This window comes from Chenopodium album, chromosome 12 (genome assembly GCF_948465745.1).
Source record: "Chenopodium album chromosome 12, dcCheAlbu1.1, whole genome shotgun sequence".
Taxonomy (NCBI): domain Eukaryota; kingdom Viridiplantae; phylum Streptophyta; class Magnoliopsida; order Caryophyllales; family Amaranthaceae; genus Chenopodium; species Chenopodium album.
Genome location: NC_137845.1, coordinates 50,160,040 through 50,187,285, shown reverse-complemented (window position 1 = coordinate 50,187,285; position 27,246 = coordinate 50,160,040). Strand labels below are relative to the sequence as shown.

At 33.4% G+C, this 27,246-nt stretch overlaps 3 protein-coding genes across 3 annotated transcripts; 2 read left to right on the top strand and 1 right to left on the bottom strand.

Annotated features, from left to right (window-relative positions):
* Positions 1-1,880: 1,880 nt before the first annotated feature.
* On the top strand, positions 1,881-8,275 carry LOC145572518 (GDSL esterase/lipase At5g03610-like). The gene is made up of 5 exons (XM_081631487.1): positions 1,881-2,016; positions 2,355-2,570; positions 5,624-5,895; positions 7,097-7,412; positions 7,823-8,275. The coding sequence occupies exons 1-5, from the start codon at positions 1,959-1,961 to the stop codon at positions 8,041-8,043; spliced, it is 1,083 nt and encodes a 360-aa protein (XP_081487613.1). The 5' UTR covers positions 1,881-1,958; the 3' UTR covers positions 8,044-8,275.
* An 11,102-nt stretch (positions 8,276-19,377) lies between these two features.
* Positions 19,378-21,341, top strand: LOC145572517 (cytochrome P450 94C1-like). Its single transcript, XM_081631486.1, has 2 exons — positions 19,378-19,869; positions 20,232-21,341. Exons 1-2 carry the CDS (start codon positions 19,378-19,380, stop codon positions 21,318-21,320), a joined length of 1,581 nt encoding a protein of 526 aa, XP_081487612.1. The 3' UTR covers positions 21,321-21,341.
* A 2,527-nt stretch (positions 21,342-23,868) lies between these two features.
* On the bottom strand, positions 23,869-27,246 carry LOC145572516 (uncharacterized). The gene is made up of 5 exons (XM_081631485.1): positions 27,137-27,246; positions 26,158-26,385; positions 25,843-26,061; positions 24,870-25,130; positions 23,869-24,250 (listed from the first exon to the last, which is right to left on the bottom strand). Exons 1-5 carry the CDS (start codon positions 27,206-27,208, stop codon positions 23,936-23,938), a joined length of 1,095 nt encoding a protein of 364 aa, XP_081487611.1. The 5' UTR covers positions 27,209-27,246; the 3' UTR covers positions 23,869-23,935.

Genomic DNA, 27,246 nt, shown 5'->3' with positions numbered 1-27,246 from the left:
ATTAATGTATAGTTGCAAAGTGATAAACTTGATTGGCCATCAAGATCTGCAAATTTGCAAGACGGATCTTCTAAATCTGCACACCTATACCAATAAACCCACAATTCCACAAATTTGCGGGACCAATCTTCCAAATTTGTATTTCTGCACACACGAAAAACAAACAAACAGACAATACTAAACATCCCACCATTAGGGAATTGACTAAACCCTATACGGATGGACTGACTATAATCACCATATGGTTGGTGATATTTATTGGCTAAAAATATTAAATTGAAGAAGAATTTTGGGCTTATCATCAATAAAAATCGTTGGCAGCCCCTAATTAAGTTTTACTACGGTGGCTAGGTTTGAAGAGATAAAATAGAGAGATTTTAAGGTTTTTTTTTTCAATTTGAATTGAATAAACCTCATTAGCCTGATATAAATTGGTTATCTTAATCTTCTTTCTACTATAAAAAAAGAAAATTTTCCCGCAATATCTCTTATATTATTTTTTATAAAAAATACTTTTGACAATGATAAAATAAAAAAAAATATTTGTTACTATATAATTTGTGATAAAATTACGTAATATAAGACTTCGATAAAAAAAAAAATTACGAAGTTTGTTACACTTTGAAATATTACGTAATATAAGGCTTTATATATTTACTCTTCATATTTACATGTTTACGTTCATAGCAATCATACTTATTTAATTTTCACAATAATATTCCACTATTTCCTTCCATCTCAAATGGCACAAGTATATGATTTTGTTAGAGAAATAAATCTAACGAAAGAAACATGTTAGAATAAATGTGATTTGTCTTTGGAGTTTGGACTACTCCTAATTTTCTACAAACCACAAGATCATTATGGTGTTAAATTAGTTGTCATGGATGAAAAGGTTATATATAAATTATGTAAAGGTTATATCATTTATTTTTATTCAATTTTGCAGTATTTCTTAAACTAACTAATTGGAAATAAATTTTAATTTAGGTTGTTTTTTGAGGGTGATAAAATACAAGCTACTATGAAAAAAACACTTTGATACAAATGTTTGAACATGCTCTTCATGAAGGAAGAATTCATTCAATGTCAAGATTTTGGGTAGGCCAAGCAATTGGAGAATATAGGCCAACTCAACATGCGTACAAAATTAATTTTATTTACATCACTGTTCTTAAGGAATTGAATGACATAGATTTTCATGTTGGTGTATAAAACTTTGTGTTTTTGTTGGTATCATTTCAAATCATCGTGATGATATATATTTATTGAAATACATGTTATATCACATGAATATGTTTTTTTTTTTAACTTCCAATTATTATGTTTTTGTATGTAACGTTTTTAATAAACGAATAATAAAATACTACTATAAAATCGTGCATGACACGAGTTTTGAACTAGTCTTAAGATATACAGAGTATAACTTATATGAAGTACTTCAAAATAATAAAATTCGTAACTCTTATTTTTTTTTAGTGTAACATTAATTGATTTATTTATATCTCAAATTCAAAATAACTTAGTTTGAACCAGATCGAGTCAATGTGATATGTATATATTAATATGTGAAGCCAATTTAACTTGTTTGATTGGACCAAAGTAATCCAACTTACCCAATGCTAATGGTTGAATTTACACCACAAAACTTTGTAAAACAATATACTAGTAATTGTTAGTGTTACATCTAAATGATTGAAGTAATGAAGTATAACAAGAAGTGCAAGAAGACAATTTGGATATTAATAAATTCTTTATCCATCTCTACAGCAAAGTGTGTATACACTTGGTCAGAATACAACTAATATTTTCTTTTTCCTTTTGTTTGGCTTTAATTCAGAAAGCACTATAAATACACAACTTTTCTAAAGATTCAAAGCACACCCCTTTTTTACGACCACAACTAACATCGATCGCATTACACATTTCATTCTTCGTTCATTGCTTTGTTATTTACAATGGGTCCGGCACAATTCGCCTTCTCCTTCCTTTGCTTCGCCATTTTCCTTCTCTTAGGTACGTACGTACGTAACATATTTACTGTATTATACGTACACTCGATCTTGTTTGGTAGCGAATCAAGTGAAAGCTTAATTATAGTCGAGCTCCCACCTCTTAAGCATGAGGTCAAGCAAGAGGCCGAGTTTTGATTCTCACCTCCTTAGCTAAAAATTTTAATCTTATTACGAGTTTTTTCTAGGTTAAAGGGCCTTTAACCTTAACCTCAACGTCTAAGGGTTGTACCCTTGAAAGACTAGTTTAGACGTTCAGCTAATAACTTAAGTTAATGGTTGAAGTTCAGGATTTAATTTTATATTTTATCTCCAACCACAGTTTTCTTTATTAATTATTAGGAAGTGGAGTGGTAGAAAGCACCTCGCGCCACCACCATCATCACCACCACCACCACCGGCGCCACGAAAAGCTGTTTTTGTTCGGAGATTCCTATGCGGATACAGGAAATAACAGAATATCGAACAGCCAATCATGGAAAATTCCATATGGTATCACATTTCCCGGCAAACCTTCAGGCCGATTTTCGGATGGTCGTGTTTTCACTGATTATCTTGGTACGTTTTTAATTTTCTTCTGTCCTCTTCATAATTTTTGACACAAATACTTCTTCTATACTAGCTACGTGTCAAATTAGTTACATCCCTATTCGAAAATGGTGCACTATTATTTGTTAAAACTTTCCTATGACTTGCACATGTAAATTTCTTCCTTTTAGTAGTAGTTTTTAGTTATTATATTTGAGATAATCAAGCGAAAAGTAGCTTAATTAATACTCTCTCCGTCCCTGAATTACATTCCTAATTCTAGCATTTATTCCTCACATAATGAAGAGAAGTAGGAATGTAATTTAGGAACAGGGAGTAGGAAATATGATACCAATTTTTATTTATTGTTTACAGATAGTTCCATTTCTTAATGTTTGTCAACCAAGTATTTGATTTTATGTCTTCATAAAAAACAAAACAAAACAAAACGAAGAAAAAAAAAAAACCTTTAAATTACATGTATTTAAGCAATAATATGTGACATATACTTTGTAATTGTTTTGTTATCAATGAATAATAATGGTCAAAATTCCACTTTTCCTATGAACTACATATTTTAAATGAGACAAATATTAAGGTTCGGAATGAGTATCTTTTTGTATGTTTTACTCGTACTTTATAAGAGTATTCTATTAATCTTATTTTAGGTAATTTTTTGCAAAATAAATTATTAAAGCTTTATTCTGTTCATCTTATTTTAAATTATATATATATATATATATATATATATATATATATATATATATATATATATATATATATATATATATATATATATATATAAATATAAAGTGTTAAAACGTATCGTGATGTTAAAATTAATTAATCACTATATTGATTTTGTTTGCTTAACTATAGAAAATTTATTGAAGATGCTATTAAGCGATATAATATGAAGTCTATTGGCAAATATTGAAATGAAGGATGAACCTTATTACAATTTTTCTATTTCAAGCTTTGCAAAATTAGATTCATCAAACACTATGATTTAGCCGTGTAGGCTGGTTAAATGTAGCATCTACTCCTTAAAATTACTTTTTATTTAGTGTGGATAGAGTTACAAAGGCAAGTGATGTTAACACAATTTAATTTCAAGTCTTTAGTATCACCCTTTAAAACTTTAACCAATTATGTTATTTTCTTCTTAATACTTAATTCTTGTGCTAAATCAAGCACTCTAATCCCTTTCATTGGCTTTATTTTGAAATCCAAATTTCTAATAAGACATTAATATGACTTTGAGTATATTATTAAGCAAAATGAGTGTCACTAATCATGATATAATAATATTGATGGAAACGTACTTCTTGGTTAATCGATAGTCAATCATGTCGTGTATATGCAAACATCACATACGAATACCTTCTTTAGCTAAATACAAAGTTTTGCAATATTAATATAAGTGAAGTCAAATTAAATGTCTTTATCAATTTACTATATAACGACTTTCCTTTATTTTGCTAAATGCTTATGGTCATGGACAATTGACTTTTCTCTAAACGTGAAACATTAATAAAACTCCATATCATTTTTTTTTAGCTTAAACATTCTTAATTTTAAACTACTAGAGTACTAAAAAATTATGTGTGTGTTAAGTTAAATTTTATTACCACCAATCTCTATTAGAATTTAGAATTGAGGTAGTTTAGGGTGTATTCTCTCCAACTAATCAGATCTAATTAAAAATAATCAAGTCCGATTAAGATTGATCGGTTCAAATCAAGTTTGTTGATATTTTGTATATCATATTTCCCAAGAGATAAGTATGAGAACAAAAATAAACAATAAAGTTAATGTAACAAATGATTACTAGTCAACAAAAGAGTAGAAAAGACTACCCAAATACCCTCTCTTTTTTTTTTTTTTTTTTTTTTTTTTTTTTTTTTTTTTTTTTTTTTTGCATAGTGGTATCTTTATCTTTTGTGTTTAAGTTGGTAAAGTTGAAGCCCCTCTCTTCCTAGCATGTTCCAAATTTTCAATATTACCTTTTGTAGGTGTCCTAATTCCCTTTAAAGTATGATAGATAAAATTGTATTAGTGGAATTAGATTCCATCTTTATTTATTTACCCACGTCCTTAGTCATATGATCTTATATCTTTAACGCTGTAAACAATTGTATTATTGGGGTCCCTTAGATTCTTCATCATCTTTACAGATATACTTGTGGTGTGCCTCAGCCTTACTACTCTATGTCTTTATATCGTTACATTTTTAATTTGTTACTTTGATTTGTACGTCATGTATGTGTCCCATGTCATTTATTTATGTTTGGATTTTATTTCATAAGGTTTACAACGACTAAACTAAAGTGTGTATGTAGTACTACTAGTACATAATCATTTCGTCATGAACCGATCCCCTAGTGTTAGTTACATTTTTGGTGTCCTTTGGCATAATATAGTTTTAGGTATAGTAACATCCTTTGTTGGTTTATAGATTGAAAGTTTCGAATTCAAACTCGATGAGGGTAGAGATGGCAATAGATCAGATTAGGCCGTGCAAATGAGAGATGACCTAACACAAAAAACGTACTTTGAGCTAAGGTATGAATGTTATTGTGCAGACAAGTAGAACAAAAATTAAAATCGTACATGACACAATAAGATGTGACATAACATGATTTTATACAAACAAAACACACTAAAAAGCTAATAATTAACTTAGGCATGCAAGCACAACATGACATGACATGATGACATGCGACCTTGGGTTGTGCCTGGTTGCTCTATCTGTTGAAAATTTCAATGCATTACATTTAGACATTTAACGGGTTAGGTTGGTCGTTGGATGTGAGTTGAACCTAGCCAATGTGAAGCAAGTAGGCTCGGCATATGTCCAATAACCTCCTCTAAACCAGAGGAAAATAATGTCACCCATTTGGTTGCACCACCATAATAAACTTATCTCAGGTCATAATTAACTAAAAACGTGTTTGTTTATTGGATTCTTTCTCCCATGGTTTAGTAATAACATTGCATAATATATAGATTTTGAATTGATTTATTTAAAATATTACACAACGTTTCTAATTAGCTTCCATGACTTTTCAATGTTTATGCAGCTAAATCATTAGGAATAAAGTCACCAGTAGCCTACAAATTTAGAAGATATGCAAACAACCATTTGAAAAATGGAATGAACTTTGCTTACGGAGGCACTGGTGTTTTTGATACAACGGCGCCTTACCCTAACATGACAACCCAAATCGATTTCTTCGAACGTCTTCTAAACGAACACACTTTCACACCTTCCGACCTTCAACATTCCATAGCTCATGTTAGTCTTGTTGGCAATGACTACTCAGCCTTCCTTGCTAGAGGTGGTACCAATCAGGTAACTATGCAACTTTCTCTCTTATTATAGTTACATTCTCAATTCTGAATAACTTGTCTTTCGTATCGTATGGCAAAAGGTCGTAAAGGATTTTGTTATTTAGGTGACAAAATTTCTAATTTACATTTACGTGTAACGTGTATGCATAATTATAAGCCAGGTGCATCTATTGAACTAAAATTATATTTTTGAAGCACCAAAATAAAAATAAAGCAACGATGGAGAAGATTAAGTTAATGGCTAATTTTTAGCACTGATTAACTTACTTAATGGCTTAAAGGTGTACGGGTAAAAAGTTATAGGAGAAAATAATTTTTATTTTTATTTTTTTTTTTTTCTTCTTTTTTTTTTTTTTTTTTTTTTGCTTAGACATCCACAAAGGCGGGTGATTAAAATCGATCTAAGATCATTTGAAATCGAGATGGAAGCTCTAACCAATTGAGCTATCCCTCACTCTCACATAATTACATGTTCTTTAATCAAATGTAGCAACATTTTTAATAATCAAATTAATAAAGGAATGAAATGTACAAGTATATTAAATTATATGTTAGGGTAGGGCTGTGCTTTCAATATTAATTCACCCTCTTTTACTTACACGCATAGGTAATCAACTCATCATAATTATTTGTTTAAAAATGTAGGGTAGTTATGAAATCTCTTTCTTAAATTATATACTCATATTAAGACATTAAACATTATTTTTTTGAAATCAAACATCATTTGTTGCACGCAATTTGGAGTTGCTTATTAAGAAGTTTTCTACTAGTAACATACTAACATTTTATAATTTAATAACATAAACCCTTTTATCCTTCATTGTTGGGCTTGGGGCGGCATAACTAATCTTTAAATATTTCAATTAGGCCTTCGTATGATTTATATGAACATTATGAAGTCATGTTGATGCGTATGAAGTGTTGATTACACGAGAAAAAGACAATTTAGTTTTAAAGTACATAACATTTCAGTTAGGATCGATTATAGTCGTATTTTATGGACTATGTCTACTACCTAGTACATATCACGAGAAACTTTACATGGAGTAAAGTTTATTTTATTTTTAAATTAAACAAGGTACTATAATGTCTATATTGCATATTGGGTGGAAGTGTAGATCGACGTTTATTATACCTGTTTAAATTATGAATTAACATCCCTTATTAATCTTAATTTAATTATTTCTCTATTTTTGATATAGGGTTTACAAACGTTTATCCCACAAGTGGTAAGTCAATTAGTGGTGGATATTCAACGCATCAAGAAATTAGGAGTGAAGAAAATATCAGTGACAGCATTACAACCTTTGGGATGTTTACCTCGTAGCACAAAAGAAAATTCATTCCAAAGGTGCAATGACACTTTCAACAAAGCCGTTATGTTCCATAATCTCTTATTAGAACAAGCAATTACCAAGTTAAACAATGAAACTACTCAAGATCATGGCTCCCCTATTGTCATCATCGATTTATACAACGCCTTTTTATCGATCTTCCAAGAAAAAGGAACTCAACAAGGTATGTGATCACTTAGAATTAATTGATTTCATTATATGTCCTTATGTTAAATTTCATAATAGATTTTAGGTTTTGTTTATGCATTCATCATCCATAAGGGCATTCTAAACTAAGAACTATGTAGATCGAGGTAATACACTTGTACGGCGGAGATCTAGACTTGACTTTTAAATAATGATCATCTTGGTATTTTGACTTTATCATATCCTTAACAGTTAGATAGCTAATAAGGGTGAAATGTTGATATAGTGACTTTACCTGAGTTTTCTTGTAGAGTGTAGACTATAGTTTAAAGTATCGCGGTGTGTGCTAGTATATGGATTGGTCGAAAGTGAAATAAATTGTAGGCCTAGTGTTTGAACATGCTAGCTAGCTTAATTCAAGCTATAATCTGGTTTCTTCTCATGCAGGAAATTCAAATCTTGACAACTTAATGAAGCCATGTTGCACGGGTATTAATCAAAATTACTATTGTGGAAGTGTTGATGATAAGGGCAATAAGATGTACACGGTATGCCAAGACCCAAAGTCTTACTTCTTCTGGGATGAAGTACACCCAACGCAAGCCGGTTGGGAGGCTCTAACTCGTTCCACAACGTTACAGGCTAACCTTAATGACCTACAAAGTTAGTTAGCTAACTGCTAGCTAAGGTTGGTTCATCGGTGCCATGGACAATGGTCAATAATGTTCCTAAGAATAAACTTGTACAAGTGGTTGTAAAAATTGCATGTATTTGGTGTAAGTTTTGTGTCTTTGTAGGTTAATGTCCTTAGCTTAATGTGATTCTTTGTTTGTCTTTAATTGATTTGTTATCACATCTATTGTTGTGGGATTATCGCATGAAACATAATTTTAATGTGTGCCTTCTCTACTTCTAACGCAAATTTGTGATTAGTGATGTAAAAAGAATGGATTAATAAGCTAAGATAAGAAAGTTAGAATAATGGGTATTGATCAATAGACAATAGTTTTAGAGGGTTTCTAAAGATGAATGTACTATATAAATTTGCAAAGAGATATAAATTTGACTCGATGTTGAGTTGGTGAAATAGTGGTATGCTGGTATGAGTATTTCACTCTCCACCTCAAATCCTGTAATTAATATATATATATATATATATATATATATATATATATATATATATATATATATATATATATATATATATATATATATATATATGACTACTCCAATTGGACTTTTTTCCGACCTAAATAACTAAGGGTCTGTTCACATTTACTAAACTAAGCTAAATTGAATTAAACTGAACTGATTAGAGCTGAACTGAACTAAACTAAACTGAACTGAGCTGAAATGAATATTTTATGAGAGAAGGAAATTAGGAGCTAAACTGAACTGGACTGATTGGAGTTGAAATGAACTGATTGAAACTGAACTAAACTAAAATTAATCTGAAGTGAACAGGCCTTAAACCAAACTAAAAAAGTTATACCAAGAATAGAACTAGCTTGACTAGCTACAAGCATATATATTAGAATTTTTCTTTTGAGAATATAATGAGTATCAAGTTCTATGGATTTTTCTTGTTTCAACAACGTTAATTTTGAATACTAAAATAAATTGGGATTAAAAAAAAAATAATAATAAAAAAAAAAAAAAAAAAAAAAGGAACAAGTTCTGGCCATGCATGGCCTATTACCGGTGGGCATATGTCGTTAAGGAAAAATTTGCATGGGCCACTTTTTGGCCCAAAGTTCGGCCTACCCTGAGCTTAATGATCTTTGTAAAACAAATTTAAAATCTAATTCAATACTCGTATTTTTATACTACCTCTGTTACATATTAGTTGCAACTTTGGGCAATATTTGTGAGAGATAAAATATTCCAAAGTTGCAACTAATATGTAACGGAGGTAGTAATTTTTTTTGACGAAATTTTCAATAGGAAAAATTGATGGGAACAATCTCACATTTTGAGCAGATTGGATATAAAGATGGAATTATTTAAAAAAAAATCTCAAATGTGGGATTATTTATCGCGGACGCTCAAATGGTGGGATTATTCCCATCAATTTTTCTAATTCAATATTATAAATAAATACTATATAACATTTAGATGCTACTCTCCCCGTTTCACAATAATTGATAATTTGATACACCTTTCTTTTTAAACCTTTTCAAATTAATTGATACACTATCAGTAAGAAAAAGGACCACCTTTGTAAAAATGTATTTCGTATTTATTTCACCCATCATGTCCCACTAACACCTCCCACCCTCACAATGTACTAACTTTATTTTTCATTAAACTACCCATTGTATGATGTGTATACAATATGTTGTTAAACTATATATGTATTTAGGGGAACATTTATGCCAATTCAATTATTTTATAATAGAGAAAATATTATTTTATTCCAAAATGAAGTGAGTATTATTTTATAGCGTACATGTTTTTTATAAAAAAAAAAAATTCATATTATACTATTATATACTCCATCTATCCCTATTTTTTTGCCCCATTGTAAATAATGAGGTCAAACTTCAAAAATTTTGACTATAAATTCTCATTAATTGATAAGAGATAATATAGTCATGTGTGATAGAATATGATCTATGATCTACTCGTTGTATATTGTATATTTATTAATATTGTAATTATGCTATGCGGCTTACGATAACATTAGGGTTGTATCTCATGTACTATATATTCTAATTAATGAGAACACTCCCACTTCAGGAGAATTACACAATCCAATATGTATCACAACCGTCAAAGATTTCTTCTCAATCCTTTGATCTTCCAGGCAGCTTATTCTCTTGGGCTCCACCGCCTAACCTTTTCATCTTCCTCTTTTCTTCTTACTTTACCAATCATCACCATGGCCGAAGAAGAACAAACACCTCTATCCACCGCCGCCTCCCCCACCACTTTCTTCATCTTTTCACCCTGCTTTAGCCGTGTCCTCTCGTTCTTGATAATGAGGATAACCAATATGCTTCTTGGGTCGAGCTCTTTCACATCCACGCGTGTGCATCCAATGTTTTATATCACATTGATGCCAGCCAACCCCGTCCATCAGACATGGACACCACAACTTGGTTGCATCTCGACGCCATCGTCAAGCAGTGGATATATGGCACCATTTCACGGGATCTTCTTCACACTATTATGAAGCCCGATGCAACGACTTAAGAACTTTGGACTCGGTTAGAAGAAATACCAGGACAATAAGAGTACTAGAGATGTCTACCTTGAAGAACAATTCTCTAGTACACACCTCGAACATTTCTCTAGCGTGGCTGAATATTGCAAGCAGATCAAGTTATTGGCTGATCAATTAAGAAACGTCGGTGCTCCAATCTCAAAGGGAAAATTGGTGCTGCAATTAATCAAGGGCTTGCCGAAAAGTGAATATGACACCATTGCTACAATGATTCAACAATCTGACCCTCTTCCTTCTTTAACAAGGCTCGCTCTCAATTATTACTTGAGGAGACGCGTTGGCCTAAGCAAGAAGAGCACTCACAACAAGCACTTCTTTCCCTATATCCCTCCTCCTCCACCAATGCTCAAGCACCACCCCAACAACAATCTTACCACCAACCACGATGGTCTGACTTTGACAGCCGTGGTGGCTATTCTTCTTAGAAGGGGGGGGGGAAGGCAAGGGTCGTGGCAAACAAGATGGAAACAACTCCCACCAAAGTCAACAATGGCAAGGTCCACCCCAACAACAAAACAATCAATGGGCCAGCCCACCTAATTGGCAGGCCCAAGGTTAGTGGGCTTCTCCACCATGCTCTTACCCCACTGTTGAAGCTTAAGAGTTTCGATGATGATGATGAATAAAAGCAAACTTCAACTAATGATTTCTCTAAGTGTTTAATTGGAATAGATGAAGTTGACTTTGGAAGTAGAAGAGCTAAGTAACCTGACTATGAAGACTCAAGGAGAACCTTAGGAAAACTAAAGAAAGTAGAAGAAGAGTGTTCCTCAATGGAACTAAATGAGTTCCCTAATAGGAACACGAAGAGAAGCTCTCTAATAGGAGCTTGACAGCAAGTTGAGAAGTTTGACTTGGTCTGCGAAGTTCCAGCAAGGAGGTAGAGAATGAAGGACAACAAGAACTCAATCCTGGTCTGCGTGAAGCCCAAGTATCCTTAACTTACAGCGATTGACGGACAATCCAGCTAGAATATGTAAGTTTATGTTAAGTTTATTTTTCTAAGGATTGTTGTAAATATGTTAAGAAAGTTTATGCATAGGATTTATTAGAAGTGTGACAAAGCTTGGAAAGCTTTAAAAATGGAAAGTTTATAAAAGATAAGTTTTAATTTATGAAAAGATTTTTGAAAGATTTTATTTTATAAAATCCGGTTTTACAAAATGATATTCTTTTCATAAATTATGTCTTTGATAAGTTTTCTAATTAGATTTTCTTCTAAAAATATTTACATAAACGTGTTATTATGAAAATGGTAGTTTTATAACTTCTATTTTTTGAAAACCCTACTTTACATATGATACTTCTTGTATATAAAGTAGAAATTCATAATTTGCACAACTTAGTGAGTTCATGCGTGAAGAATCTGAAGAAAGATATAAAGTGTAAATTTGCCAAGTCTAAACTTTTTCATATTAGTTTCGGTTTCCATGTGTAGCTTTCCAATCACATATTAGACTCAAAGTGTTTGTATTGTTTTGGTTTAGGTGAGTGTTAAGCATATTGCATACAGTTTGTAAGCTTCAAGATTGAAGCCAAGAGTGTGAGCATTCAGGGAGCGCCGAGTAGAATCTAAGTCAGGGACTTAGGTTGGGTAGGATAGGGTCCTATCGAGTAGCAAGTTTAGTCTGGAACTTGCGAGTAAAGGTCATAATATAATAGGTTGTAACTAGGAGAGTTTGCCCTACTATAGTGGATTGGTTTGGTTTGAAATCCCTTGGAAGGTCGAGGTTTTACTTCCAGTTGGGCCCTAGAAGGTTTCCTCGTAAAATCTTATATGCATTTCTAAGTTCCTTTATATTCTGTTTTAATTCGGCGAAAAGTAGTCAATAAGAACTCACATACAATTCAGCCCCCCCCCCCCCTTGTAGTTTTTGTCTCAGCTAACACCCACTCCCCCTCTTTCTCAACAACAGTTTCATGGCTATGGAATTTTAGGGTCTGGACCCCGTAATGTCACTCAACATGCTTACTTCATGCCTGGTCCACCTCAGCAATATTCTGGTCAACAATATTTTGGTCAGCTCATGAGCTCGACGAAGTTGGGTCAGTCTTTCAACATAATGAGTCTTCAACCACCCGATAACTCATGGTACATGGACATTGGGGCCACTTCTCATCTCACCAATAATTCGGGTAAGCTTTCAACATTATCTCATGTTAATTCTGGTCAATTTTTATTAATTGGTGATGGAAATCGCATTCCAATAAAAGGTCATGGCAATACTCACACTCCCCCACCTCATCCTCCCTTTCATTTACAAGGTGTCCTCTATGCTCTTAATATTATCAAAAACCTTATCTTTGTTCATAGTTTTGCTAGTAACAACTCTGTTTCTATCGAATTTGACCATTTTGGTTTTTCTGTGAAGGATCTCAATTCAAAGAAAATTCTCACGAGATGCAATAGCGTGGGGGATCTTTGCCCTTTCTCCTCCGTTTCCGTTGCACATGACTCACATCATCAATCCCTTGTTGTTCTCTCTCTGTCAACTTGGCACTCTAGACTTGGGCATCCCAGATCACAAGTTTTTAGTTTTCTTAGAAGTCGAAATTATATCTCAGGTACTAAAGGGCATAAGGCCCAATTTGTTTGTTCTTTGGGGAAACATGTTAAACTCCATTTTCATGAGTCTTTAAGTGTAACCTTTTCTCCTTTTGACATTGTACATGTGGATCTTTGGACTTCTCCTATTAGTAGCAAATTGGGTCACAAATAATATCTTGTTCTTTTGGATGATATTCTCACTTTGTTTGGATATATCCCTTAAAATACAAATCCCAAGTCTTCTCTATCTTTCTCCAATTTCGCGCTTATGTCAAAACTCAATTCGAAAAGGAAGTTAAAACCTTCCAAAGTGACAACGGTCGTGAGTTTGACAACTCCCCCTTTCACAAATTCTGTCTAGACATTAGCATGGTCTTCTATTTTTTGTGTCCTCGCACGTCCCCTCAAAATAGAAAGTCGACTAGGAAAATTTGCACTATTAACAACATGTCCCGCACAATTTTATTTCATGCATATTTACCCCCTTCCTAATGGGTATATGCAATCCATGTTGTTGCTCACATTCTCAACATTCTCCCCTCTCGAGCTATCCACAACAGAATTTCGACTAAAATCCTCTTTTGTCGCCTTCCTTCTTACACCACCTCCGCATCTTTGGATGCTTATGCTACCTAAACCTCTCCTCCACGAGTCCACATAAGCTCGCTCCTAGAAGCACTCCCTGCATCTTCTTAGGCTACCCCTCTAACCATAGAGGATGTTTTTGTTACGATTTATCCACAAAAAAAACCATTGTCTCCCGTCACATCATTTTTGAGGAGTCAATCTTTCTCTTTGCTAATCTCTAATCATTCAAGAAATCAAACTAGTAACGATTTCCTATCTATATATGACTTTTCTCCTATTTTCACTCCTCTAGCCCACGAATCTGGGCCCACTCCAACATCACAACATCTCCTTATTCACCCTCCTCTCACTCTAGCTCAAAACACACGCCTCCCCCCCACCCTTCCTAGTCTTACTTCTGTTGGTTTGCATAGCCCAAATAGACATTCTAAGCAAGCGAGTTCCCCTCCCACAAATCAAAACCCAATTCCTAATAACACTACCTCCTACACTACTCCAGAATCCAATCCCTCTCCACCTAGGCCCATTATTCCAACACACTCTATGTAATCCTCCGTATTTTTATTATATATTTTTATATATCTAAATTATTTATTTTATTTATTAAAACGATTCATTTCATTTTAAAAAAATTAATTATTTAAATAAAATGTAAGTGTGTATTAATTAAATGAGTAATGAATTGAGGCAACAAAAGCATTTTTAATTGGATCAATCTTATTTAAATGAGTAGACCAACTTATTGGGAAGTTAAGGAAACTTAAGGGCCCAATAAGCTGGCCCCAAAGGAAAAGTTAAGGGGGAGTAGGATTTAATAATGACAGTGTTGTAATTATGAGTTTTTTTTTAAAGGGGAGTATAAATACTTTAAAATCTCAAGATTTTTCCACTCAAGATTCATAATTGTCAGATTTCACAAAAATCCCAAAAATTCTCTCTTTATTTTCTCTCTCATTTTCCTTTTATTTTTCTTCTTTTTCTCTCTTCTCTCCCACGCCACACTCTCACATCTTCCCCTCACCCACATCATGTAAGCAACAGCCACCGGCGGCCAGCAGCAGCAGCCGGCGCACCACCATCGGCCACCTTCTGTCCTCCCTCTCTTTTCGGTTTTGGTATTAAAGAAAAAAAAATCTCTTTCTCTTCCTAATTTAATTCTATTGTTTTATTGATTTTAAAGCATGATTTTAATTATGTTTTGGTATGATTTTGGTATTATGATGTTGTTACATTATTGATATAAATTTCAGATTTTTTTAAACCAAGAACCCTAAATTATGAACCCTAGAAATTGGGGATTTTTTATGTAATTGGTTAGGGATTGATACTAGGTTGTTGTTTTTGATTAATTCATGGTTTAAACATGTTTTTAATGAGTTTAAAGCCCTCAATTTAATGTTCTAATTTAATTATACACACTACTTTTTAATTATTGAGTTAGGGTTTGATTACCTATAAAAGAAAAAAAAAATTAATGATTTAAATATGATTTCCTAGTCTAAAAGTGATGCTTTATATTAATTAAGTATGCTGGAATGTTATTTAAGTCATGAAATTAAAACTAAGTCTTTTTTAAAGGATTTGAAGTACCCACTTAAAGAAAAGGTTTTATGGCTTTTATGTCATTAAATTGGGTTGATTAGTAAGGTTTAAAAAGTATTATAGTTGCTGGAAATTTGTGAGAATAGTAAATTAATTATAGTTATGTATTTTTATTTGTGGGAAGCTTTGAGCTAGGTGATTTCTAGCTAGTGTGGCCGATTTTAGGCAATATATTCAAGGTACGTATGTGCACAAGAATATTTGTGTATGTGTAGTATCATGTTAGGATTGTGAATTATGATTTAAGTGATGAATTAGTAGCATGTTTGGTTGATAATATGCTTGGAATAATGGAATTGATGTTTGATGAACATGAATTATTATGCAAGCATGTGAATGTGTTATTTGAAGCATGATACAAGTTGAATATATATGAATCATGGAAGTATATTTTATTTTCAAATATCAAGGAAGCATAAAATTAATAAGTAAGGCTTATGTATGTAAGTGTTGTAATTAGAATTATTGAGCATGATTCATGAATTTAATTTTCACCCATTTATTATTAGTGTTGAGTCAAGGAGTTAGTTTATTTAATTACTCGTTCAAGTAAGTTGAGATTGAGTCAAGGAAGTTTATTAGTGCATTCTATGCACCAAGGTAGTAATCGTGCAATATTGTGCACAAAACTACGTAAGGAGCCTTAATTAAAATAAATAGTTTGTGCTCACTAATTAATTCAAGAATGAATTGGAAGTATGTATTGAATGTTGTTATGTTTATTCTTGATTGATTGGTTTGAGTCATCACATGTTAAATTGGCAAATCACGTAAAGTGTAAGAGAATACGCATCAAAACTCTTGGAACGTATATACTTTGAGCATGAACATATGGGGGGAGTTATGGGATTTTATATTTAACCATAGCTTCTACAGGGGTACAGGCCATTGTACTTTCTTTTATTATTTATGTGCTGGAATTCCGTCACCAAGTGTGACATAGTAGGTGCCAATTGGGGTAGCTCCCTGATTGGAAGCTCCATTTTTAATGGGCTATTTTTAAGGAAGGAAACCCGTTCGATGCGTAATCCAAAGCTATTATTTAATAACTAATATTGCTAGTTATGAGTAGTAAGTTGACTTGTAATTGTATGGCAAGCATGTTGTAATTATTTTATTGATGATAGGATATACATGTTAGTTTGTTGCATATGTACTCATCTTTTGCTGATTCGTACTTTTGTGTTTGTGTTTGGCTTTCCTTTAGTTGGCCCTACTATGACCCATTTATATGGTGAGTAGAGGGTGGAAATAAAAGGGAAGTGACAGGTACTTGAAGCATGAACAGCATAATGGGAATGAGTTCCGAGAGTTACTTGTAATGCCTTCCTAGTTTTTATATTTTGAATTATTTGTTTATTGGATTATTGGTTATGGACTAACTTTGTTATGTTTATTTTAAGTTGGATTTTTAAAAGGGTCATGTTTAGATTGGTTCTAACTTGTGAACTATTTAATCTTACTTTTTCTTTGAGGTTGTGAACTCAAGTTTTATTTTGAAAGTTGGTTTTGTTTTAGACTTCCGCTGTGTGACTTTGAAAAATAGCCTTAGCCGTTACCACAGTGGCGGTAATATTTTGGATATTTCCTAAAAAGAGTTTTATCTAGAGTAGAAAATGTATTTTTAAAGAAGGGAATTTCTAGGGTATTACACTCTATGACTATTCGCGCCCAATATGGGATTTTTAAACCGAAAATTCCTTTCATTCTTTCGGTGCAATCCACCTCTCCAATCCGGAAAAATCCAAAAACTAGTTTGCTTGACAAAAATTGGAATGCGGCCATGAGAGAAGAATTTGATGCACTCTCTAAGAAACACACTTGGGATCTTGTACCGAGGTTGGAGGGTGTGAACATCATCCGTTGTATGTGGCTAGTTAATTAAACACAAATTCCAAGATAATGGTGATCTTCAACGTCATAAGGCTAGAGTTGTTGTTAATGGCAAATCTCAACAAGTGGGGGTGGATTGTGATGAAACTTCAGTCCTATAGTGAAACCGGCCACCATTCTCACTGTTCTAAGTATTGCTCTCGGTAAGAATTGGCCAATACATCAATTTGATGTTAAAAATGCTTTCATTCATGGAGACCTTCGGAAGACGGTCTATATGCATCAACCTTTAGGTTTTGTGGATCCTTCGGTTCCTTCTCATGTTTGATTGCTTTGTAAGTCTCTCTATGGCTTAAAGCAAGCCCCTAGGGCCTGGTATCAGCGTTTCGCTAGCTACCTCCTACAGACTGGTTTTCTTTGTACCAAGTCTTGACAATTCTCTTTTTGAGTTTCGTCGAGGTCCAGATACGGCATACTTGTTACTTTATATATGTGGATGATATTGCATTGATTTATTCTTGCGACATGTTATTGTCCTCCGTTATTGGATTATTAAAATCTGAATTCATGATGACAGATTTAGGGAAGCTTCATTATTTTTTGGGAATTTCTGCCACTCTTACTCCTCACTCTATGTTCCTTTGTCAACGCAAGTATGCCGAAGAGATAATCAGTCGGGCTCACATGAATAAACACAAGGTAATAGCAACCCTTGTCGACTCTAAGTCGAAACTCATCAGCACTAATAGCTGCGACCCTATTCTTGATCCTTCTCTTTACCGAAGCATTGCCGGTGCCCTTCAGTATCTCACCTTCACGAGGCCTAATATTGCTCACGTCGTTCAGCAGATATGTTTGTTTATGCATGCTCCTAGGGAACCTCATTTCACTGCTCTCAAACAGATCATTCAGTACATATAGGGCACCCTCGACCATGGGCTACATCTTTATCGATCCTTTTCCTCTCGTCTGATCTCTTACACGGATGTCGATTGTGGTGGTTGTCCGAATACTCGTCGTTCTACCTCAGGGTATTGTGTTTTCTTAGGAGATAATCTCATCTTGTGGTCTGCTAAGCGACAGGCTACTCTGTCTCGCTCCAGTACCGAGGCCGATTACCGCGGCGTTGCAAACGTTGTCTCCGAGACTTGTTGGATCCATAACCTTCTTTTAGAGCTTCATTGTCCCATACGGACAACCACCCTTGTATATTGTGACAATGTCTATGATGTCTACTTGTCTAGCAACCCTCTTCAACATCAACAAACCAAACACATCGAAATGGACATTCTCTTCATTCGTGAAAAATTTGCTTATAGTGAAGTTCGGTTCTTACATGTCCCGTCTTCATATCAGTGCGCAAACATATTTACCAAGGGCCTACCTTGGCAACTATTCCTTGACTTCAGATCCTGTCAGAGCGTCTTTCCTCCTCCCGCTCCGACTGCGGGGTTGTGATAGAATATGATCTATGATCTATTCATTGTATCTTGTATATTTATTTATTGTGTAATTATGTTATGCGGCTTACGATAACATTAGGGTTGTATCTCATGTACTATATATTCTGATTAATGAGAACACTCCCACTTGAGGAGAATTACACAATCCAATATATAATGTGGGGTCTTGTTGGATTCGTCTCATTATATATTTTATTAATAATATCAAGTTTTTGTAACTTTTACGGGCATAGAAATAAAAATAAAGTTATTTACATTACAAGATGCGTCTTGGAGACCATACAAAGTCCAATGGAGCAAAAAATAGGGACAAAGTTAGTAGATTTTAAATTATTATATCTTTTGAATTTTTATATTGTCAATCGTTGACAATGTCGTAACTTGTAATATAGTGCACGTGCCCCTAATCAAGCATATAATATTGCTAGACAATCAATTTCTATTGTTAGTGGAAGCAGCATCATCAATTAAAGTAGTGAACCAAAATAAAAATTTTGTAATGAGTATTACAACACTATCACATTGATGCAAAATATTGATTAATAATATACTGTATCAATCACTACTTAGGTTTAAAAGCATATAATTGCTGTCATCTCTTCCTTTTTCTCTGTCTTTACCTCTCTAATTATATTGCCTTTTCATTTCCTTAATTATTCAAAACTCCCCTAATTATTTCTTCCAAAAAAAAAAAAAAAAAAAAAAAAAAAAAAATCATTTTTTCTTTATCATTTTCTAATTCATGGAATTTGAACCTTCCTTAAGCTGGTATGATTTGATTCATGGCTTCTTCTTCTTCTTATCTTATATTTTCATTATTATTGTAATTTTATTCTTGCTTATTAATGTAGCTATGTTGTTAGCATATATACTACTTATCAAAAGGAGGTATTTCCATTGTAAGTGTGATATATGCTATAGTTATGTGACTTCAAGTTGGTCTAATAATTTTCCAAATATATGTGATTGGTACACGAATCTCCTACAAAACTCGCCATCCAAAACAATCCATATCCATGTCCTAGACAACATAATCACGGCAAACCCCTCCAACGTTGAGTACATGTTAAAGACCAATTTTAACAACTATCCTAAAGGTAAACCCTTCTCCACAATCTTGGGTGATCTTCTAGGGCATGGAATCTTCAACGTTGATGGCGATGCATGGAGGTTCCAAAGGAAGATGGCTAGCCTCGAGCTCGATAGGTGCTCGGTCCGGTCATATTCCTTCCAGGTTAGTTAGCTAGGGATGGACCTATATAACTCTTGAAGGTGTACCTAGCTACTAATAGTTTTATTTCTTACATAAGTATCTATATTGCATACATCTACTTGAGTATTATATATATATATATATGCTAGATATTTATGTATATTCTATCCTTTTATTAGTATTTTATATATGCTAGATATTTATGCATACATCTTGACAAATAAGTTATAACATTGAAATTATAATATTTTCCCTAATTTTAATTACCTCCAATAAAAAAAAATACAAGCAGTTAGTATGATTTATTTTCTTTTTTAAAATTGTATATAGTATGATTAATTAAACTTGGATATTTTTCTAACTTAGCTTTGCCATTGTTTTAGGTGGTGAAGGAAGAGATAGACAACCAACTCATGCCCTACCTTTATAGCAAAGTAGAGGGTCAAGTAGTAGACTTACAAGAAATATTCAGGGCATTTTCACTAGGTACAATCTCTAAGTTTTCCTTTGGAGTGAAAATTGAACCATTATTACAACAAGTTGTTGGTCCCTTCAAAGACTTCTCCACTTCATTTGACCTAGCAACCAAGCTCTCAGCTGAAAGAGCACTCGAGGTGTGCTCAATAGCTTGGAAGCTCAAAAGGTTCCTAGGGATAGGAAAAGAGAAGAAGCTAAGAGACGCAGTCAAGGTTATTGATGTTGTAGCCATGGAGGTCATTAAGCAAAGGCGAAAAAAACTAGGCACCTCTTTAGTACAAGAAAAAGACCTCCTTTCAAGATTTATGGAAAGTGTTAAGGATAATGATTGTTATCTTAGGGACATCATTGTTAGTTTTTTGCTTGCAGGCCGAGACACAATGGCCTCGGCCTTAACAAGCTTCTTTTTGCTAATAGCAAAACATCCACAAGTTGAAACCAATATTTTAATCGAGGCAGATAGAGTCCTTGGACAAGGGCAAGGTATTGTCATGTATGATCAAATAGGTGAACTAACCTATCTACAAGCGGCTGTTTTCGAGAGTATGAGGCTTTACCCTCCCGTTCAATTTGACTCTAAATTTGCTCTTAACAATGATGTTTTACCTGACATGATGAATACTAAAGTCATGAAAGGAACTAGGGTTACCTACCATCCTTATGCTATGGGTAGGATGGAAGTACTATGGGGTAAAGATTGTTTAGAGTTCAAGCCGGAAAGATGGCTCAACGAAGATGGGGTGTTCATCCCACAAAATCCATACAAGTACCCGGTGTTTCAAGCCGGAAATAGGGTTTGTTTAGGCAAGGAAATGGCACTCATGGAAATCAAATATGTTGCACTATCACTTCTAAGGGATTTTCATTTTGTGTTAGCAAACTCTTTCCCTAGTCAAGTTCCACGGTTCGCCCCCGGCCTTACGGCCACCTTTGATAGTGGTTTGCCTGTCACATTGTGTACAAGAAAAAAATACATCTCATGTTTAGCTAGATAGCAGAAATTACAGGCTATATCTTACAAGAATAACGTTGTATTTTTGTTATTGGAAATTTAAATATTAATGTTTGAATAAGAATATTTCAAATAATGCCATATGAAATATCTGAATTGATTCCTAAGTGTATGCAAATCTGAGGAATCTTATGTATCATTGATCATTCAGATATAAGCATATAATAGCTAATACTTGCGCCATACAATTAATGTGATCTTAAAGAAGAATATAGTATGAGTGTCTAAGATTCTGTTCACACTTGATATTTCATTTTTAAAATGTTAATTCCAACTTTTGAGTTGCAAGTGACTTGGAAATAAAAAGTGGCAAATATACCAAGACAAGTATTGTAGATTTGTAGTCATTTTATACATATAAGTAAAAGTTTGCCTTTTGTGCATGCTTTTAAGAATATGAATATAATAAAATTAGAAAATGGTCAAATGGTTTCTTCAAAAAAAAAAAAAAAAAAAAAAAAAAAAAAAAAAAAAAAAAAGAAAATGGTCTAATGGGATTTGATTTTGATTGATATTAAAGGTAAATATGATTTTTTTTTTTTTTTTTTTTTTTTTTTTGAGTGAAAATATGAAAAGTAAGATAATGGAGTTTGGTTGATTAAAAAATTAAAGGAAAAAAATAAAATTAGAAAATGGTCTAATGGAAATTGATTTTGATTGATATTAAAGGTAAACTAGTTATTAGACCAGGCGATGCCCCACTACATCTAAGTTTGATCAAACTTAATAAAAAGGGTTAAAGTTGAACTATATTAATTAATTGAATGAAAAATATAACAGTATGAAACATCTTTCATTAATATATAAAAGATTTTTTTTGTTTTTTGAAAGAAATATATAAAATATGTTATGTAATATATATATATATATATATATATATATATATATATATATATATATATATGAAGGTTATACATATGAAAAGTTTTCAAGTAAATTAAACACTACAATATTATTGAGAATCAAAGTAACACTAATGAAGAGTTTTTCAAACTAATTACACATTATTATAATTCAATGCAGTGAGAGAAGTGTGATACACATAGGTTGACACGTGGCGCACATGTGGCACCAAATCATAAGTAAGGGTGACACGTGGCGGTAGCATATATGTTGTCCCTATGAGTTATAATAATAAAAAAATATAGATATAAATATGAAAAGTAAGATAGTAGAGTGTGGTTGATTTAAAAGTAAAAGGAAAATTCTATGTAGTGACTAGTGACCCTTAACTATCGCATTTTTCAAGTTGTGTCTGTTCTGTTTAGTTAGAAGTTACACATTGTAACCCTCTGATACAATTGTAATCATACAACGACCTTGTCATTATGGAGTTGTTAACAGGGTTACGTTTTTTTTTTTTCAATCAACGTTAGTGGGGGGCCTACTCTCCACCTATTAATATTTTTTTTCTCGATTTATGTGATGAAAAATGTTTATTAAGAGTTTTGGGGACCATGAAAATGATCAGTGTAGGACTATAGGAGTCATAAGAAGGGGGAATGGCTCTTGAATCATAGGTTTCTCTAGCAAGTATAATGCCATCCCTTCCCTTTGCTGCTGAATTGCTTGCTGTTAGAGAAGGAATTTCGATTGCTAAGGAGCTCAAATTCGAGAGAATTGAAGTTGAAACGGATGCTTTATCCTTAAAGATCATGCTTGATACGACATAGATGAAGATCCATCGTGAACTTGCTTCAATTATCAATGATGTAGCTAATCTTATTTCACACTTCAGCTCGGTAAAATTCAAGCATATAAGAGAGTCAATAACACTGGCACATGAACTAGCTGAATTACTGGCTGCTTTAGGACTCATGTATGTGATGCCCAATTGCGTTAAGAAGATCTATGATGAGGAGATGGAAGAAAGCTTTTCTGCTTAACTGCTGCTGGAATTCATGCTATAGCTTTAATGCTAGTCATCCGAATATGTTCTGTACCAGTTTATTAAGTATCAAGATTTTACTTGGCTTAATTTGTCTAACATCAAATTTTCAACTATGTATAAAGATGTTAGCCTATCTGCCTATATTTGAAGTCCTAAAAAAAAAAAAAAAAAAAAAAAAAAAAAAAAAAAAAAAAAAAACTGGTATTGATTAGGACTTCTCCCACAATGTAGTGATAAAACATTAATTAATGTATTAAATAGCATCAGCCATCAAGTGAAAATATAATAATCTTGAAATATGTAAAAAAAAAAAAAAAAAAAAAAAAGTAAAGCATCACAATTTTATTGTACCCAAATTAAAACCATTTCAGCAGAACTTCTACTACCTCCGTTCCCGAAAAAACAACCCATTTGGCCTAATTTTAGTCCCAAAAAGAATGACCCATTTGCATTAAAACACCCACCAATTTGCAACAATATTTGTGCAAAATTAGCTTTCCCATATAAAAATTTGATTTTCTATGTAACTTTATTACTTTCTCTCTCTATTTTTTTTACAAATCGCATGTAAATTTATATTTTCAATATACTTTTACTTATTTAACTTTCTTAATACACGCGTAATCAACCCAAATGGGTCGTTCTTTTGGGGACGGAGGGAATATTATTTAGATATCTAGTCTATTTCTCTTTCTTACTAGTTAACTTCAAGCTCGGAGAGAGCAAGGTGGGATCTCAAGGGTAACACCAGCTTGTATTTGTCCCCATCCGATAAGTCGCCAATGCTTCTCAACCTGCCGACTCAAGGCGATTTTCTCTCCTTTGCTTGTGCAAACTGGAGATGTAAGTTGCAACTTCGCCAAATGCACATCATGTTTGACAGCAATTACACGGGCACCAATCGACATGGAACCAATGTTCAACATAACAATCTCTCCCTTTTTCAGTTTTGTCACCTTTCCCTGTTTCTCAGTCCCCTTTGTTCTCACACCAATCAGCCGTCCAAGCAAGAAGAAATTCACCTGTAGCATAGAGAGTCAGCTCATAACCAAAAATCTAACAAAGATATATAATAAAGGAGTTTAAAAACATCGTAAAGTTGTATTGCTGTTGTAGATGAAAAAACACGTATTTTCAGTAGCAGCAATAGCAAATGAAGAATAAGAATGTAACTAAACAGTCAGCCAATGAAATCTTGCTGGCAGAGCAGAACTCCTCCTCCTCCTCCCCCTCCCCCCTTGCAAAACATCCAAATATGAACATAGCTTCACACCTGCACCATCTTAAGGCACCAATGTACCTAAGTGGATTCTAGGCAATCCAGAATACATTCCATAGTGAAAAAAAAAATGTAAGAAAAACATAGTGATTGGTACTCTGCAGAAGTGCGGTGAATATGATATTGAAAGTTGACCACAAGACAAAAAGATGAGCTAGAAATAGCTCAAATGTTCTTGGAATTCATAAATGATAACGGAATCCAAATGGAAAATTTTATACCTATGTCATATCATAAGATATTGCCCACAAAGGCCTACTAGCACCCTGGAGACATACACAGTCACACTCACAAAAACATTGGTCCAAGCACAGGGAACAGTGATGAACATATTCTTATGCTATGAGGGCAAAAAATATTACCTCTAGCTCAACATATACATCTGGAAGAGACCCAACCTCCCCGAGTACCTGACCCACCAATCTATCAGCTCGGGTTAAAGTGGGATCCATGGTTGTTCCAACCCCAATAAGACCTCCTGGCACAGCAAATTGTAACTCGTTCTGCTCAGCATACAATGAAACAATTCTGGAGTATATGGGTGTGCATTTAATGTTGCCACTATCATCCTTCACAACAATTCCAGGTCGAATCTCAATATTTTGGTTCACCCTCAAGACACCCTGCATACAAAAGCGAATATAATGAGAAGATTTCTCAAAGTATCACAAAGATAATGTCTATTACTAATTCCTAAAGGCCTACATTTAGAATTGCAACCTATTTTTCTCAATAAATATATAAATCAAATCAAAGAACAAATGCACAAATCTCAAAACAAACTTTTGCTGATGAAGTAGCTTAGCTTCAGGTTGTCATTTGAAATATTAATAAATCTATAATGAGAAGACATGGGGTAGGGATATAATCAGTAACACTGCATAGTATCAAAAATTAACTTATAAAAAAAGGAATGAACCAAAGGCTTCCAATCATGATATGATATTTCTAACTTTAGCAACAAATTAGTGTCATAAAATCCAGCAGAAGACCAATTTTTTTTTAAACATTCCAGAATACTGACTTCTTGATGGTAATATTAGTGGTATGGCCAGATTATCAATAGGTTGTGAATACAAAGCAGAGTGGATACATAATATTGGAAAGGACAATTGGATTGAAAATTTTGCATAATGATAATTGAAATATGAGTTTTCCAAAACCCTCCCTGAACCCCAATGCATACCTGCACACAAGATATTTTTAAATTTTAAATTTCCAGCACCACCATCTAAATCAAGAAACAGTGATGCCAAAACAAAATCACCAGCCAACAATTGATAATAAGACAGTAAATCTCATAAAATTTGTTACTATAAAAAGAAAGAAGGGAACCTTTAAAATACTTCCACCAGCAACACCACCACGTATATCATCAACTTCATACCCAGGCTTGTTAACATCAAAAGACCGAATTACAATCATAGTTGGTGGTGAGACGAAATTTTTCTCAGGGATAGGAATCTTTTTGACAATGTTTTCACACACAACATAGATGTTGTACTTCAATTGACCAGAAATTGGAATTACAGGAGCTTCAGCAGCAGCAGTTCCCTAAAGAAAACAAGGCCGCATCAGAAATATGCTTCAACGTTCCAATTAAATGAATTTGGACCATGGTCTACGAGTTCAACATTCTAAACAAGTTACCTGAATAAAATTCTGAATAGCTTCATGCTGGTTCAAAGCAACATTTTCTGGGATGAGATCAACCTTATTTTGGAGGATGATAATATGCTTAAGTCGCATGATCTCAATTGCAGCAAGATGCTCAGAAGTCTGGGGTTGGGGGCAGCTCTCATTAGCAGCAATAAGAAGCAAGGCCCCATCCATAATAGCAGCTCCATTAAGCATAGTAGCCATCAGAATATCATGACCCTGTCATTAAGAATTTCACATACATAAATCACACAAAACTGGTGTAAAATGGAGATGCTCAAGGTCTAAGGCTAGAGATAATCCACTTATAACATAGCATGCTATCCAATCTTCAATAAACAGCAATATTGATGTCAGTAATTTAGAAAAAGGGCACTAGTGTGCCAAATCAAAGTCGAGAAAGTGCAAAGGTTGTAGTTGTTCAGCAATAATTTTTTAGATGGAACAACTCTCTTATAAATTAGCTAATTTAGCTCCACCTCCTTAAGCAAAATTCAGACTAATTATTACCTAGTCTACATATACTAGCCCAAATGAGGCTAGAGGAGGGGTAGGACCCAAACTAGGTTGGGATATGAGAATTGAATTCATAACTTTAAGGTTGGGATGTTAGAGATTTACCATTGAGCTCCCACATGCCTCAATAATATAAGTTTTTTTTTCTAATTTTCTACACGAAAATGGCAAGAAAAAATAAAGTTTGACTGCTCCAACAAAGATAATCAAATTCATAGCATAAAAGCATACAACTAAACTATAAATGCAAACTAAATATACCCAAAATGTCCTACATAAACATGATTAATCGAATTCTCCAAAGCTATATTGTTGCTTGTCCCAAGCAACACTAGACTCAAAATTGAGAAACGAAACAAATAGGAATTCATAAGGTCGACAAAACTCTCAACTTCTCGAGCTAAAAATCAACCAAAGTTATGAACACAAAATCCTAGTAGCAGCAATAGATTACCGGGCAATCGACAAAGGACACATGTCTCAGAAGCTTCATCCTAGCATTCTCAAATCCAGGTACACAACACATTGGGGAATCTTCCTTCCCACTTCCATATGCCCTGCAAA